We start from the raw sequence: 16,038 nt of genomic DNA on the forward strand, positions 1-16,038 counted from the left end.
AGCATCATATCTGCTTTGGCAAATTGAAGACTGTGCACCTCATCTCCCTTTCTTGCCCATGTATTATATCATATATATTTTCCTTACATTTACTTTCCTTTGTTTATATTGTATATTTTTAAATATTTTATATATATTTTATTTATTGTCGCTCTGCTTTTTGGAGTCAGCTTTTAATCTCATTGTACATGCGTATAGTGACAATAAAGGCATTCTATTCTATTCTATTTATCAGAGCTGGAAGGTGCTGGAAAAGCTTGAAAAGTACTTGAATTTGACCTAGGAAAGGGTGAAGGAAGCAGCTATTACTTTCCTGACAATTGAATAATTATTTCAGCTCTGCTGTTACAGTATATACAGAGCTGAAGAAAAAGCTAACTCAAGTACTTAGTTACATTCCACCACTGGCCACCAGTAGTAAAAAAATAAAAATAAAAATAAAATTGAATTGCATTTCATTTATCAAGAGAAGTATGTACATGTGTTATCAAATGGCCATACAGCTGTTTATGACTTATGAACAACTTCCTTCAAATGATCTAGTTGAAGGTAAATTTGGTCTTTTATGAGTTATAGCTTGGGTTGTCTTATAATGGGTTTAGTATCATGTTGACTTCAATCACTCAAGACTGGTGTCATGATAAATTAAAAAAAAACAACAACAACATAAATGCTACAACAAAACTTTTCCTAAACTAATGTGTGGAAGTTACACAAGACAAGAAATATGTGACATGTAGGTAAATGAAAAATAAGCTTCTACTGACCTTTCCTCCTCAGTCTGATTGGGTTCAGTTTAAGTTTAATGACTTATTTTCACAAGGGCAATCCACCCAGGCAACACTGCAATCCAATGAGTCCTGCATACATATAAAACAAACAACAAAACAGTTAAAATACAATAAAAAATATTGAAAAAAAGTTTATACAGTATGTTGATGGTATCCAGATTTTAGTAAAGATTTTAAAAGATCAATTTGTACCTTTGTAAAATAAAAATCCAATATCATTATAGGATCATGATTTAGGTTTCAAATAAAGGCTCTAGTTGCAGATTTGATCTTTTTTATTATTATTTTGCTGTTTCTTTATGAAGTTAAAGGCTTCGTTGGTCTCAAGGGAATGCAGTCACAATGCTGCATCCTGATTGGTTGAACTGTGTGACTTTCAGGATCAGAGCAATTACTGGATCAGAGGATCAAGTCAAGACTGACAGTGTGAATTAAAGATGGATTAATTAGAGCACAAGTTACATTTTAACTCACATATTCACAAAGTTGAATCTTCAATAAATATATGTGATTATTTTATGATAACTCCAGATGTTTGGCCCCTTTAAATGTTGGATGAGCACACACACACCACACACACACACACACACACACACGCACGCACACACGCACACGCACACACGCACACACACACACACACACACACACACACACACACACACAGGTGAGCTGCAGCGGTTTAATGACTCCTGTTGCAGAACTGTCCGTGGTGCTGAAATCAGGATGCATATTTATCTCTTTTTTTTTTATTTTAACCGATTTTAATGATTTTCAAGCATTAATATTGTGTAGGAGTGGGTTTTCTGTTGTTTTTGTAGCTTTGCTGAACAAGCCTGTGCCCACTCACATTCACTGAGTCATTAAAACAGCTGACAGGGTGATTCCTCACTGTTAAAACGATCATCTAACAGCAGCAGCAGTGTCTGTGGGCTCTAAGATGACTGACTATGATCTCCCCGGTCAGTTTTAAAGGATGCATGGCTGCGTGGGTCTTTGCTCAGCTTCAGTTCTCCCCATTATTTGCTCTTCGGAGCTTTGTGACTTCTCCCTAAAGCCAATTGGTTCACGCATGGTCGGTCAGGGGCCTGCACAGTGATAGCACTGTATAAAGAGATGGTTAAACTCTGCATGGCCTCCAGTCGGTCGCTGTCAGTAGGAAAAACAATCAGAAGATGTACTGTTAACAGCAACAAATGGCTTTGATCATCTCTAGAACAAGACACTAGATCAATTTTTTTTTTATTTTTGGGCTATTTTGTTTCCAAATTCTTTCACTCTAGTGGGAAGAAAATATCCAAAATACACATTTTCTTCATTAGTGTCTGTAGCGTTGTCCTAAATTCACAAGAGTTAACATTAGAAAATGACTAATTTGCTTGTTTAAACATACAATTTCAGAAAACGTGTTATACAAAAAAACAATTGTCTTAATGTAAATTATTAACTGGGTAAATTTCCTGGTGATATCTATGAGTAGGGCAAAATGCATGAAATTTTCAATTACATTATCTTTATCTCAGGCCATTTTCTTAAAATGAGTTTTTTCATGTACTCTGAGACAGAAATCTTGACTTCAGCAGCACTTACCATACACCAAAATTTCCAAATTCATTCATATCTCTATTCTAAAGTTTTTTTTAACAGATTGGTTTGATGATGAATTGGTGATTTATTTATCAGTTTATTCCAAAAAACAAGCTTAAAATTGTTGACAGTATTTTTCTGATTTATGGAGTACATAAAAAAATAAAAAAATAAATCTCCCTATTTCTAAATGTCTCCTAAACAGTTTTGGCCCTATTATATATAAATAAAATGAAACAAGAATTTTGAACCTGAAACCTTATGTCCTGGAAATGTATGCATATAAGCCCATATTTAATAAAATAAAGTCCCATTTGTATATTTAAACATAAAATTTGAAAAAGGTTGTAATACAAAAAATAATTGTCTTAATGTAAATAATCAACTGGGGAAGTTTCATGGTGATATCTATTAGTTCAAATATAACGATAATTGATTTAATAGGGTAAAACCCCTATTAACCTGTAGTGAATCCCCTTAAATCCCCTTAAATCTCAACTGATTGTGTTGTTATTATGTAAATATCGCATGAACTGAGCTGGAATAAAACTAAGAAGACTCAACAGGTGTGTAAAACGAGCAAACGAGCTACATTTACCTGACTTATTTTTCTGTTGTTTTTGTCATTCTCCAAAACTGATAAAAGGTGTGAAGACATCCAGAGCACACGCATTGTTTTGACTCTCACTCGTCTCTCCTTGTCTCAGTCTGTCCTATAGTATGTCAAGTATCCGCATACTGATGCTGAGATCCCCAAAAAACAGATACACAATCCACTGGCGCCTTTGTTCGCGTCATTTCATTGACTGTTGGAGGAGAAGGGAGTCACTAATACAAAAAAAAGTGAAAGAAGGCAACCCCGGCAACCATGATGTTGGTTATATTTGTGTAAAGGCTATCAGTGAATGAAGAGGATTAGGACGAGTTAAGGAGATTATGTCACACATTCACCATTCAACCCAGCCCGGCAGCCACCCACACACATGCGCACACCCTGCACACACTTAGGAATAACTGAAATGTTATTGATCTGTGAGAATGGAAACATTATTTCACTTAAGACGCGTTAATTCAGTTTTTTTTTTTTCGTATATTAATCATAATTACCTATCATATCCTTAAAAAATAGATAAGAGAAGTCTTGGAAAATGGCCCCTATAATAAAGTTTTATTGTAGCCTTTATTATGAGGGCTATTTATAAGAAGAATAAAACACAATATAAACTTTCTTTAGAGGACCAAAGGCTTTCTGTGTCACTGCAGGAAAAATCAAAGGAATATTGTAGTGATTTCTCCTCAGGCTTGTTAGTCTCCAGCCCCGGCTGTTCAGGTTGAAAGACAACAATGGCTGATTGCAATTAACTATGCCTCTCCGCCTCGCCCCTGTCCGCTTAAATCGACACTTTGTGAGTCCATATGGCCTTTAGTGTACCGTGGGAATGAACACAATTAAAAACAGAATATGGATTTCTGGAGTTACCCGGCGAAAGCGCAGCAAGCTGTCAAGGTCAGGGTGTCAGTGAGCGGGGCCCTGCGGCCCCCGGAGGCCTGCCTGCAGCCCCGGGCACGACCCTCCGGACAGCCGGGCACGGGTGATGGGAGGTGTGCAAAACACAACATTAAACCACAAGTTAATAAAGAATGTGAGTAAATCAATTAATTCATTAATTATGGGATTCATCGAGGCAAAAGAGAGTAACGGAAATATCATATGGGATTATTTATATTGCTTTCATCATTATTGTTTATTGTTAATGTGAGTTTTATGCACGAAATGTAATGTTTTTGCACAATTTTATCATCCGTCTGGTTTAAAACGTGAGGAAAAACAACAGTGTAGCTTTGCAGGAGAGAAGTCAAATGGAAGAACGATAATAGTGTGATAATAGTGACAGAACTATAAGGGAAAAAAGAAGAAGTAAAAACTAGGATTAAAACATTTTAAATAACAATGGGTTGTTCATTCAGCTGTGCAAATAAACAAATCCTTACTAAGAGGTACTTAAAAAGTTATAATCAGTGTCACCAGTTAAGTAGTTTATTTGGTGTTTGGATGTTTTAATTTGTTAATTTATATATTTCATTCATTTATTTTACTTGCTTATAAGTATAATGGTTAAAATGCAGAAAGGGTTGGCAAGGGAGTCCAAGTCATAACTTTCTTTCTGTCTTCTTCTACTTCTTCTTCTTCTTCTTCTTCTTCTTCTTCTGGCATTTTCTGTTTGTTTGTATGTATTGATTGTTTTTCATTAACTATATTTTTCTTTTTTTAAATGATGGGGAAAAAATATTTTTATTTATCACTATATTGAGTCTTTTTTTTTTTGCTTTACCATGCTGGGTGTATGTGTGTTAAATAGCTATATATTACTGTCTGACTAACAATCTCTAACTTCAGATTGATCACATGAATCAATAGATGGAAATCCTCTGTGCAACAGGTTGAAAAACACTTGCACCAGTGAGGCTCAAAATGACTTTAAAATGATGCTATAACAAAGCAAAAAAGAAAAAAGAAAAGAACCTACATACATATAACAACCTTAAAAAATATTGCAACAATATTACAATAATTTTATCTTTATTCTTAATATTTCTAATTTGTGATAATAGAGCAAATAACCATCACTATGTGGAAAATAATTTCTCGCCCAGCTGTTTGACAGTTGTTCTGACGGCTCAGTATCTATAGAGGGGCCCGAGCACTTATCCTTGAATCTTAAGGACTGCATGTGTAACCAGACACATTGTAGGAAATGAGGAGCATGACACTGTTTATGTCTGAGCCCCATAAACCCCCCTCTGCATGCACTGACCTCTGAGTGGTCCAACAACATACCTCTGCACTACAGATACCAATTATAGCTGAATAACTGCATGTTTTCCGCAGCACCGTCTTTAATTCAGCTGCATGTGTGGTTTCATTTTTAATCTGTGCTGTGGAATTATGTTCTTAGATCAGATTTATAGCAGGATTAATAATAATAAGTCTTTTTAGTTGGTTATTGTGACAAATGCAGCCGAGATAAATTACTATAGAGCTAAGAAAGAGCAAAATGCTGCATAAAAGTTGCATGCAACACGTGTTTTCTGTTTGCAATGCTTCTTGATCCATAAGCAAGGCACTTTCCATCACTTGCACACACATTCACACGACCACACTCTCTCTCTCTCCCTCTCTCTCCCTCTCTCTCTCTCTCTCTCTCTCTCACACACACACACACACACACACACACACGCTAGTGACGTCAGGCTGGAGTTTGGAGTAGAAAGCCAAGTGGATGAAGGAAGTGGAGATCTCCACCCTCCAGCCTCCCCCTGACACTTCTCATAAATATTACCAAGGCTTATTTGAGGAACTCGCACCACAAAGTCACATCGTGTCCTGGTTTTAACGAGCTCAGTAGAGTCAGTGTATCCGAAATGTTTTAATTTGTATGTTTCACACCGGTTTTCGGTTACGACTGATGCGCTCGGGGCTGCGTTTTACCCCCCTAACAACTCCAACTTTGTGCACCGGCTGTTGCTCCCAGAGCTGGAGGGCTGCTGACGCTGCGAACCGGTCCGCTGCAGCCCGGTTCTCTTTACGCACAGGGACTCTGCACACCGGAGAGGAAAAGACTGATACGATGAACCGTACGTCTTAGTTTGGGCTCGACGATCGGAAATCTACTCTGACAAGTTGGGACGCTGACTCGCCGATCTGCTCGCCGCTGGTTGAAGGAAAAGTGCTGCCAGTTTGTTTCTATCCTCGAGAAAAAGACAAGAAAAAGGGGACGTTTTTTCCTTCTCAACTTTATTATAAAGTCGAATGTCCATGATGAGCAAACCCGCCGGCTCAACAAGTGGCTGTCTGGATATTCTGAATGTCAAATCAAGTAAGTTTTCCTCTTTCCCTGATGCTTCTGGAGAATAAAAGCAGCCTGGGGGTGATGGAGTAATAAGTGGCCTTTCTCTGACATGAAGTTAAAAACATGATCATAAAGCTTCTGTTTATGTTTCTCATGTCATCAGAGCTTCACTGCAATAATGAAAGCAGCGCATTCTTCATGCTCTTTGCAGGAATAGCTGCTTCTTCTCCCGAGTACGCACAGTTTCGCTGCGTAAACTTGTGTCCGCGGCCTCAGTCTGACGTCCCTTCAGAAATATAGATTCTTGTAAATTTGATCACGTTTCCAAGAGAAAAAGACATAATAATCCACGTGTATCTATGCGCGGAATATTCCCACCTGATGACACTTGTTGCTTGTAATTTAATTCTCAGAAACTTCTATTAAAAAAGTAAATAAACGGCGAGAATTCTAATCCTTGACGATAAATGTTTTTAACGCTTGTAGAGGAGTTTCTTCTCTTTCTGCACAGCTGTTTTGCTATTTTAGATAAATTAATAAAAAGCTGCCTTTTTGTGTCCATATGCGCGCGTTTCTGTACCACTGTAAAATATTTCACTTATACATTTTTTCACGAGTGTGTTCGGTGGTTTTATATTTAATTGTTGAGTATTTTTCTGGTGGCATTCAAAATGTTCTTGCAGTCATAAAGATTATTTTTTTTGACCTTTGCAGTTTTTCTGTTCGAGGCCTCATCCAAATTAAATCACACTTATTTTATAATACAGGCCTTAAGTAGATAATTGTTGTGTTTCAAAATATATGATATTTAGATTTATTTTACATTTACCTTCGTGTTATTTTCAGTCTCAGTTACCATTTCCAAACGTGTTATCTACGTCAAACTGTTGCTTTTGTTGTTTTCTTCCTCAGGTGCTCAAATGTGTTCTAACTGCTGATAATATATTTTAAATTAGAATTTAAAAAAAGAAAACTACAACATTACGAATACTGCTACTCAAGTTCATCCAAACATTATGGGTGGTCAGTACATTTCCTGCACTCAGTAAAATTTAATTTCCAGGTCTTTTCTTTCTTTCTTTTTTTTTTTTTTTTTTGCCTTGATGGTGATTACGGTAATAGAATATGCCATATATCTTCAAGCAATTACTGCACACAATGGAGACGAATTGGACCCCCACAGCGGGAAGTTAAATACATTTTCCCCCCTTTCACAACAAAATTGTTCGTCATTTTTATTTAATTGAATCTCAGCAATCTTCAATTTTATTTTTATTTGCTTGTTGACTTTCGTTCATCTCCAATTTAATTGCGCGTAAAAGTTTTATTTTGGGGAGTGTGCGAATGAACTTGACTTGCTTTGGTTTGGTTTATTAAAGATCTGTCAGTCAGTATTGGACTCTAGTGATTAAAGTCAACACTTTTAAGATTTATTTAAAAAAAACTAGATTATGTCTGGCCTATAAACGACTACAAATAGGGATATAAATTATTGTAGAGCAGGCTGATTTTTCTAAATAACTCCCGTGATAAAAAGATGACTTTCACTAGGCCAGCTCTTCAGAAACTCTCTCCAGACATAAATGCCACATAAAAGTTTGTTCTCTCCATCTTATGTCAATTACACGGCTGTGGCCAACAGTTAAATAGCCAACATGGCCTTCTGATTCTCAATAATCTGCCAATTGAAGCTCTATAACTCTCCGCCTGAAGTCATTGTTTTTTCTGCTCAGTAGTTATTCCCATGCTACCCTTTTTGACGGGTCACTGGTGAATCAATGAGCAGGTGGCAAAACGTCAGTGTAATTACATAGACGGCTTTTCCCTCCAGAATAAAAAAAGACTCCCTCATATGCATACAAATATACTTCTATTTAATAGATTTGAATACAAAATCTTCACACAAAAAAATCACATTTTTTCATCTACACCGGGGTCGATTTACATACACTTCATTTGAGTTGGTGAAACGAGTTGGTGCGCATTATTCTCATGGTGCAGTGTCACTCCCTAATCCTGGGGCCTATAGACCTGCGGGATAAAGCAGCTGTCGAGTCCCATTATGAAGGGGAGTTGGCAGCTTGTCGAGATCCAGGCAGTCAGACGAGGTTCAATGGGGGAAAATCATTAAGTTAACACTTTCCCCTAATGTCTCCATTGTGCGCCCTCGGGCTATTGTCTTAGAGAGCTCAGATATGACGCTTCCCACCGGACTTTATTCTTGAAATGTGCGCCGTGAATTCCCATGCCGAGGCTCGGGGCGATGTCCAGTGTGTGTGTGTGTGTGTGTGTGTGTGTGTGTGTGTGTGTGTGTGTGTGTGTGTGTGTGTGTGTGTGTGTGTGTGTGTGTGTGTGTGTGTGTGTGTGTGAGGTTGACTGACAAAAACACAAAAACAAGTCATTTGCAGGATGATTTGTCCATAGCTCTACAGTGTAAAACGTCTTGTATGTACACGGTGCCAGTTTTAGCAGATAACCTGACAGCTGAAACTCACTTTACTAAACTGCAATCCCCAGTAAAGCAACGACTTTCACGAGTTTTACATGAACTTTTCTTGCAATGTATCCAGATGTTGAACACTGACGATGAGCTCTTGTCACCTTTTTAAACATTATTTTATTATTATCTTTACCTGATCCGAATGATAATTCAGTCTTATTAGTCTAATTACAACTTGGGCCTTCCCCTCAGGTCGGATTCTGGACATCCCATGCAAAGTGTGCGGCGACCGCAGCTCGGGGAAACACTACGGTGTTTACGCGTGTGACGGCTGCTCGGGATTCTTCAAGAGGAGCATCCGCAGAAACAGGACCTACGTGTGTAAATCTGGCTCGCAGGTGAGGTCTCCGTCGTTATTTCTTATAAATCCTAATTTTAATGTAATGCTTTAATCATCTACTGTCACAAAGGCAAAGGTGTGCTCTATAAATTAAGAAAACTTTGTGTCGTTTTTGCATCATTTTTGTGGAATCAAGCAACCAGAGATAACTGGAACATTATCCACTCACGCAGTAATATCTTATCATCAACATCTACAGTTGCTACCCCATCAAGGATTTGCATTCTTTTTGTTATCTGAATCATGATTTTAGGAGGAATCTCTCCTCGGTCTTCAACCAAAACCCTTTACCCTGTTTACGCATGGAATGCGCATTTTACGCGCAGATTCTATTTGCTTTCCCCTTCTGGTGCTGCGTTAAGTCTCCCTTGATGAGCCCTAATTGTGTCATGCCTGCACCATTAAGTATTGGGCTAAACACTGCGCTGCTGTAATATACCAGGTGTAATCCAATCTAATGTGATGACTCGAAGGCGAGGATTTAGGCAGCAGAGGGCGGGATGGAGTACTTATCCTCCGGGATGAGGCCGCGCCGGAGCCGCGGGGGAGCAGGTCGATAACTACACGATAATAGCACGATCTTTCACCTGGAGAATGGCCTCCCAGGAAGATAATAGCGAGAAGCATTCTGTCGTGCTGGATGAAGAAATGCAACTGAAGGCTGTAACTCTTTTTCCCTCCCTCCCTCCCTCCCTCCCTCTCTCTCTTTCTGTACAGGGTGGCTGTCCCGTAGACAAAACTCACAGAAACCAGTGCCGAGCGTGCCGTTTGAAAAAGTGTCTAGAAGTGAACATGAATAAAGACGGTAAATGGGTTTAATTGAATTATCACTCTGGCCATAGACACGCCATGCAGTGGCGTTTGGGTTGTTGGCTGTTAATGAAGGCTGAAAAGCAGCAACAGGTTGATAATTATTATCTACTTTTTACTTATTTTAAAGGGGATGTTATTTATAGTGGAGACATTGTTAAATTGCAGTTTATTATAGATACTTTAAAAAAATGTAGTTTGTTTCCTTCATTTATTTTAGTTGAATTAAACTTGAATCACTAATAAACAATGAGATAAATAAGCCAGAGGTCATTCCTTCACTCACTGCTGTCCCGTTTCACAGCCGTCCAGCACGAGAGGGGGCCCCGGACGTCCACCATCCGCAAACAGGTCGCCCTATATTTCCGGGGCCACAAAGAGGTGAACGGATCATCGACCCATTTCCCGGGATCCTCTCTGCCCGGCCCTCCCTTCTTCACAACGGTCACGCAACTGGAGCCTCACAACCTGGAGATGGCCACCACACCGGAAAGACAGGCCATTGTGGGTCTGGCACAGCCCACACCGAAGGTACATTTGGGGGAAACAATTATTATTATTATAATTTTATTTTAATCTCCCAGGATTTAATAACTCTAATTTCTACGTGGTTTATAAGTAGTTTTCCAACTCAAAATAAAAAATAATTCATCTATAAAATGTGCTTTATTTAGAGTTTAACTTGACTTGTATAGAATTTAATGTCATTTTTAAAACTCTAGAATCATAAGAATATACATTTCCTTTACCAGTTTATGATATTCCGTGGTATTATTCCCAAATGTTATTATAGGATTACAGTTTTTTCCCCCGTGAGGGTTAGAAGTTGAAATTCTTGCCCTGATTTAGCAGCCTGTAAGAGCCACAAATCCGCCTATTAGATTTCTCACTGTAAATCCTCCACAAGCAACACTAATAATTATAAAACCAGGTGCTGGGGCTTGGAATTTGACCTTTGTTGTTCACCATTCTGTGAACCGCGTTTCATCATAAACATGAACTGATATATAATGGTCTCCTTCGCCTCCTCCAGTACCCTCATGAAGTCAGCGGCACCCCCATGTACCTCTACGAGGTGGCGACGGAGTCTGTGTGCGAGTCGGCGGCGCGCCTCCTTTTCATGAGCATCAAGTGGGCAAAGAGTGTTCCCGCATTCTCCACCCTGCCTTTATCTGACCAGGTAACCGCTCGACAGAACAAATATTATCCTGCAGGGCCTTTTAACATGAGCAGCAGCCATGGAAAAACTTTCAGGAGTCGATAGGCCACATTTTAATTTGATTTATTTTCAGATTTTAAAGGCTGGGACCAAACGAACTGCCCTGTGCGCAATATGGAAAACAATGTCTTGTTTTACGCACGACTTAAAATTGCACTAGTACTTTTTTAAAGGCCTGAAATATAAACAAAACTGTTGATTTATTGTGGTTTAACACTGAAAATGTTCCTCTTTCCAGCTGATTCTGTTGGAGGACGCCTGGAGGGAATTATTCGTTCTGGGCATCGCGCAGTGGGCCATCCCTGTGGACTCCACGACTCTTCTTGCTGTTTCTGGTGAGCCACTGAGAGGAGCTAATCTGAACACTAACAGGCCTCACGAGCTGCAGATGTAAAATGCCTTCATACTGCTGCTACATTGTGACATTTCTCCTCGTTTATTTCGCAGGAATGAACACTGAAAACACAGAGTCTCAGCGGATGAATAAGATCATATCTGAGATACAAGCACTGCAGGAGGTGGTCACCAGGTTCAGACAGATGCGGCTCGATGCAACAGAGTTCGCCTGTTTGAAATGTATCGTGACATTTAAAGCTGGTGAGTACTGCTATCTCAGTGGGTATTTAACAGCAATTTTTTTTCACGTCAAGGACCCCTGAACTGACACAAGAGAGACAATTGACCTACAGAATGGACCTCCTTGATCTGATAGGAATTTTGTTTTTAGACGTTTTATTACATGAAGTGGATGAAGCCCATGACTAAAATAGTCATACATTATTGGGGATTCATGATTTCAAATAAAGACTTAAAAAATCGATTGAAATTAGCTTTTTCGATTTCAATGATCGAAATCAAAAGCAGGATCATTTAAAAAAATGAAAATTTGACCATATGGCCTTTGTGCGGTAAATCACACTTGATAACATGTATCATCTTTTTAAAGAATCATTTGTAAATGTAAATAACAGTTGTCAGGGCACAAAACTAATGCTATGTTGGTTTTGATAGCCTACCTGATATTGGCATAACCTTAAGTGCTGAATAAATAAGCTTAAATCGAAAATTGGATCTAATCGTGACCTCTGAACTTTAATTGATTGGTGGATTTGTGAAACGCCTAATACACCCAGTCACTTATTTACATGGAGGGAACTGCAGTAATTCTACTGGCTATTTGCCTTTTTAGATGTGTATACTGCTCTGCCTTTTTTGTTTATTTTAAAGATTTTCCAATAAGATAGGTGAAATGTCTCTATGCATGATTACATCTGTTGATTTTCATCTGTTGACTTTTTTCTTGGGACCCCCTACAAGCCCCTCAAGGACTCCTCAGGACCCCCATTTTTTAAAACCCCAGAAACGTTTATTTCAACTTAAGTGCGCAAAGGCCTCTTGAATACATTTATCCACATTTATCATTTTAAAATCAAATTAATAGTATGGTACTGTGTATATGTAATAAACCACATTTTAACAGTTAAATTTACGTTTAAAATCTCTGTCTGACAGTTCCAACGCATGGTAACACTGAGTTAAGAAGTTTCCGCAACGCCAGCGCCATCGCTGCACTACAAGACGAGGCGCAGCTCACTCTCAATAGTTACATTCACACCAGGTAAGATTCACTATCTATCCACCTATATCTGTCTATCTCTCTCCATCTCTATCTATCTCTGTCTGTCTGTCTGTCTGTCTGTCTATCTATCTATCTATCTATCTATCTATCTATGACGCCCACGTTAAAGCAGCCCGTGCAGGTAACTATTAGCAGCCAGATTCATTATAAAGTTAATGAGGCAATAAGCCACTGTTGTATCCTGTAATTGTGCACAGGTGTCGCAGCTGAAACTCGTGTTTAATTAGCAGCTATTTGTGGCACAGGTGTGCGTTAATTGGATGGGCAGAGAGAGAGAGAGAGAGAGAGAGAGAGAGAGAGAGAGAGAGAGAGAGAGAGAGAGAGAGAGAGAGAGAGAGAGAGAGACTGTCTGTCTGTCTGTTTTTGACCCCTGCTGATGTGTTTCAGGTACCCTACTCAGCCGTGTCGCTTCGGGAAGCTGCTCCTGCTCCTGCCGGCCCTGCGCTCGGTGGGCCCGTCCACCATAGAGGAGGTGTTCTTCAAGAAGACCATCGGAAATGTGCCCATCACCAGGCTCCTCTCCGACATGTACAAATCCAGCGATATATGAATTCTCTCACCATCAGGAAAAAAAGACATTGAGCTGAAGAGAGAGAGAGAGAGAGAGAGCGAGAGACCCACCCAGCAGTCGACAGAATGTCAAATCATAGCAGGTGGTTGAATTATTGCTGAGCACAAATCTCTTAAAATAGCCTGTTTAGGCCTAGGCTCGTTTCAAACAAAGACTGCAACACAGCCGGAAGTCACCGAGTAGCCTGTTAACAGTTGCTCTATAGTTAAGGATTAGCCTGTAACTTGCATTATAGAAATACATGTGTGATACTGAAAAAACGCAATTTCTACTGTGGGCTCTGGCAACCCCACAGTGATCAAATATTAAAGACTCTGGAAAGCATCTGCCAAGTATGTCTGACAAAGAAATGTTATATATTAAGAAGTTTTTCGAGTGTCTGTGAGACCAATGAGCTTGACGACCAATTCAGTCTTTTATTGCTGTGATCAATCCCAATGGAGGAAACCAAAAAAAAGAAAAAAGAAAAAAAGATGACGCATGCGTAATGGAGGGGTCGCTGTCCCTCGATCCGGTGCTGAAACCAAACGCACGGAGAAGAGGCGCCAACTCTGTGAAGAATTAAAGGGGGAATACAGACTTTTAAAGGACATGCTCGCATTGCCTCCTGACTGTACATTCATCTGAAGACGGTGTTTGTATTTAAGTGTCCTGTTTGTGCTGGTGTGTGCTGTTTGAGGCTGTTTTAGGTCGACTTTTGTGAAGTTAGGCACTAACACTGGATAAAATAATATTCAGCACTTGGAAATGTTTTTGTGGCCTGTGATGTTTCTATTCTGATGTAAATATTTGGAGTTATAACTATTTAGAGTTGTAACCGAGAGAATAAAAGACACTGAATAATTAAAATGCTTTCAAATAATCTAGATATAAAACTAGCAGCTGAAAGTTGTTTATACAAGACATCATTGGAAAAAAATAATGGTGTTGTTTTCAGATAAACATTTTTTTTATAAGGGCTATGTATTTCCTTTTTAGCCAATACCAATGAATAATAACTACTCGGATGTCTTATGGCTCATACAGATAAGATAACCAGTTCATAACCTGTAGTTTATGCACACCCAAGGGTAAAAAAAGGCCAAGATACAGTAAAGAAAGATGGATTATTGAATATGCAATGGCTCCGAAACTTACTGTCACAAAAAGACATTTCTTCAAATTTCTAGTAAAGTTGATTAAGAAACTTGACATTATTTGGCCTTTATAGAGTTGAGATTAAATGCTTTGCACAATTTGTCAAAACACACATACCAATGTATTAGACATTCAATACAAAAATCTAGGTTTTTATAGAACCGAAGGTCTAAAGTATGGCTGTAGAGTCTGCAGATAAAACACAATAACAAAAGACATAAAGAAATTGAAAAGGCTTTGGGAACAGCTGTTCGAACTCACTGAAAGCAATCCGGCCTTGTATTATCAGTTGTAATTTCATTATCGCTATAATACATAACATACATGTCCCATTATCAGCCCAATATATATTGTGCATCTCAAATAATGTTAAAAGTACAATTACAAAAGGTTTCCCAGGATTACTTCATAATATGGAAACAAAACACATGTTTAACAGTTATGAATATAATTATGAAGAAATGGTTCTGCCTGAGTTTATGTGATTTGTTAGCACTTCTTGGAGCATCAATTTAACAATTGTCCTTCAAAAATGAGTTGTTACATTCATTTACATTATGCCAAATTAGCTGAAATCCAGTTACATTAAAAAAAGAGCATTTTAGATCCTGAAATATGAAGCTGGTAGTCAAATGAAAACATTTAATATTGCTAATACGAGACCCACCATTCATGTTCATGTTTACAGCTTTGGATGGCACAAATATACAGTGACAACTGAGTGTAAATAAGACACATTATTTCTTACTAAGGTCACAATACCAACATTTTAAACTCCTATACTGCCCTACAAAGCATAACTGCAGTAACTACATTTTTGGTCGACATTGAGTTATAACTAAAAATGAACTCCACAATGTCTGTTTTATCTTATGACAAGTTTTAGATTTCAATTTTGCTTTATTTCAGAGAGATAATGATACAAAAATTGCAGTTACTTCAGAATCTAACTCAAAACCAAAGCAGAGTGAACTTACTGTGGTCTTCTTTGACTGTGATACAGTGTAGCCTTGTATTTCTTCCTTGTGTTGAACAGTGAAGGCAAGAATAATATAAATGATACGTTTATTTGAAAGGGAAATTATTATCTAGATAGTGATCAAGTAAAAAAGTGAGATAGAATTATATTAAGACTAAAATATAACATTACTTTATTATATTAAGTCTATAATACGCAAATCTTTGTGTGTTTATCCACTGAAAACAAAATATAAAAGCTGAACTAAGACAACAGCATTGTAGTTACTGCACTCCGTTTGTGAATTACTATTCGAACCTTTAACAGCAATGTAAAACCAGAGTGCAGTAACTACATTTTTGGGGTCAAAGGTCAAATAAATTATCATGATTTTTTTGCATAATAATTACATCATCAATACATGTAGAAATAAGTGTAATATCATTTACCTACCTATAACCCATTTAGCTGGCTAGTAAAAAAACATTAAACTTTAAAGCAGTTTTTCTTCGTTACTCTTTGAGGAATTACTGCAGGTGGACTTTGTAGGGCAGAATACACTATACCTCTTTCATGTGTGTTCACTGCCAGAGAAAAAGCCATAACAGCCACAGGTTAAGGCCCAGTTGATTTTCCTC

At 38.2% G+C, this 16,038-nt stretch overlaps 1 protein-coding gene across 1 annotated transcript; it reads left to right on the plus strand.

Moving 5' to 3' along the window:
* The first annotated feature begins 5,738 nt into the window (after positions 1 to 5,738).
* Positions 5,739 to 15,678, plus strand: nr2e1 (nuclear receptor subfamily 2, group E, member 1). The gene is made up of 9 exons (XM_059356371.1): positions 5,739 to 6,253; positions 8,919 to 9,064; positions 9,784 to 9,871; positions 10,181 to 10,407; positions 10,910 to 11,056; positions 11,334 to 11,430; positions 11,543 to 11,692; positions 12,608 to 12,713; positions 13,122 to 15,678. The coding sequence occupies exons 1-9, from the start codon at positions 6,187 to 6,189 to the stop codon at positions 13,282 to 13,284; spliced, it is 1,191 nt and encodes a 396-aa protein (XP_059212354.1). The 5' UTR covers positions 5,739 to 6,186; the 3' UTR covers positions 13,285 to 15,678.
* The last annotated feature ends 360 nt before the right edge of the window (positions 15,679 to 16,038 follow it).

This window comes from Centropristis striata, chromosome 18 (genome assembly GCF_030273125.1).
Source record: "Centropristis striata isolate RG_2023a ecotype Rhode Island chromosome 18, C.striata_1.0, whole genome shotgun sequence".
Lineage (NCBI taxonomy): Eukaryota > Metazoa > Chordata > Actinopteri > Perciformes > Serranidae > Centropristis > Centropristis striata.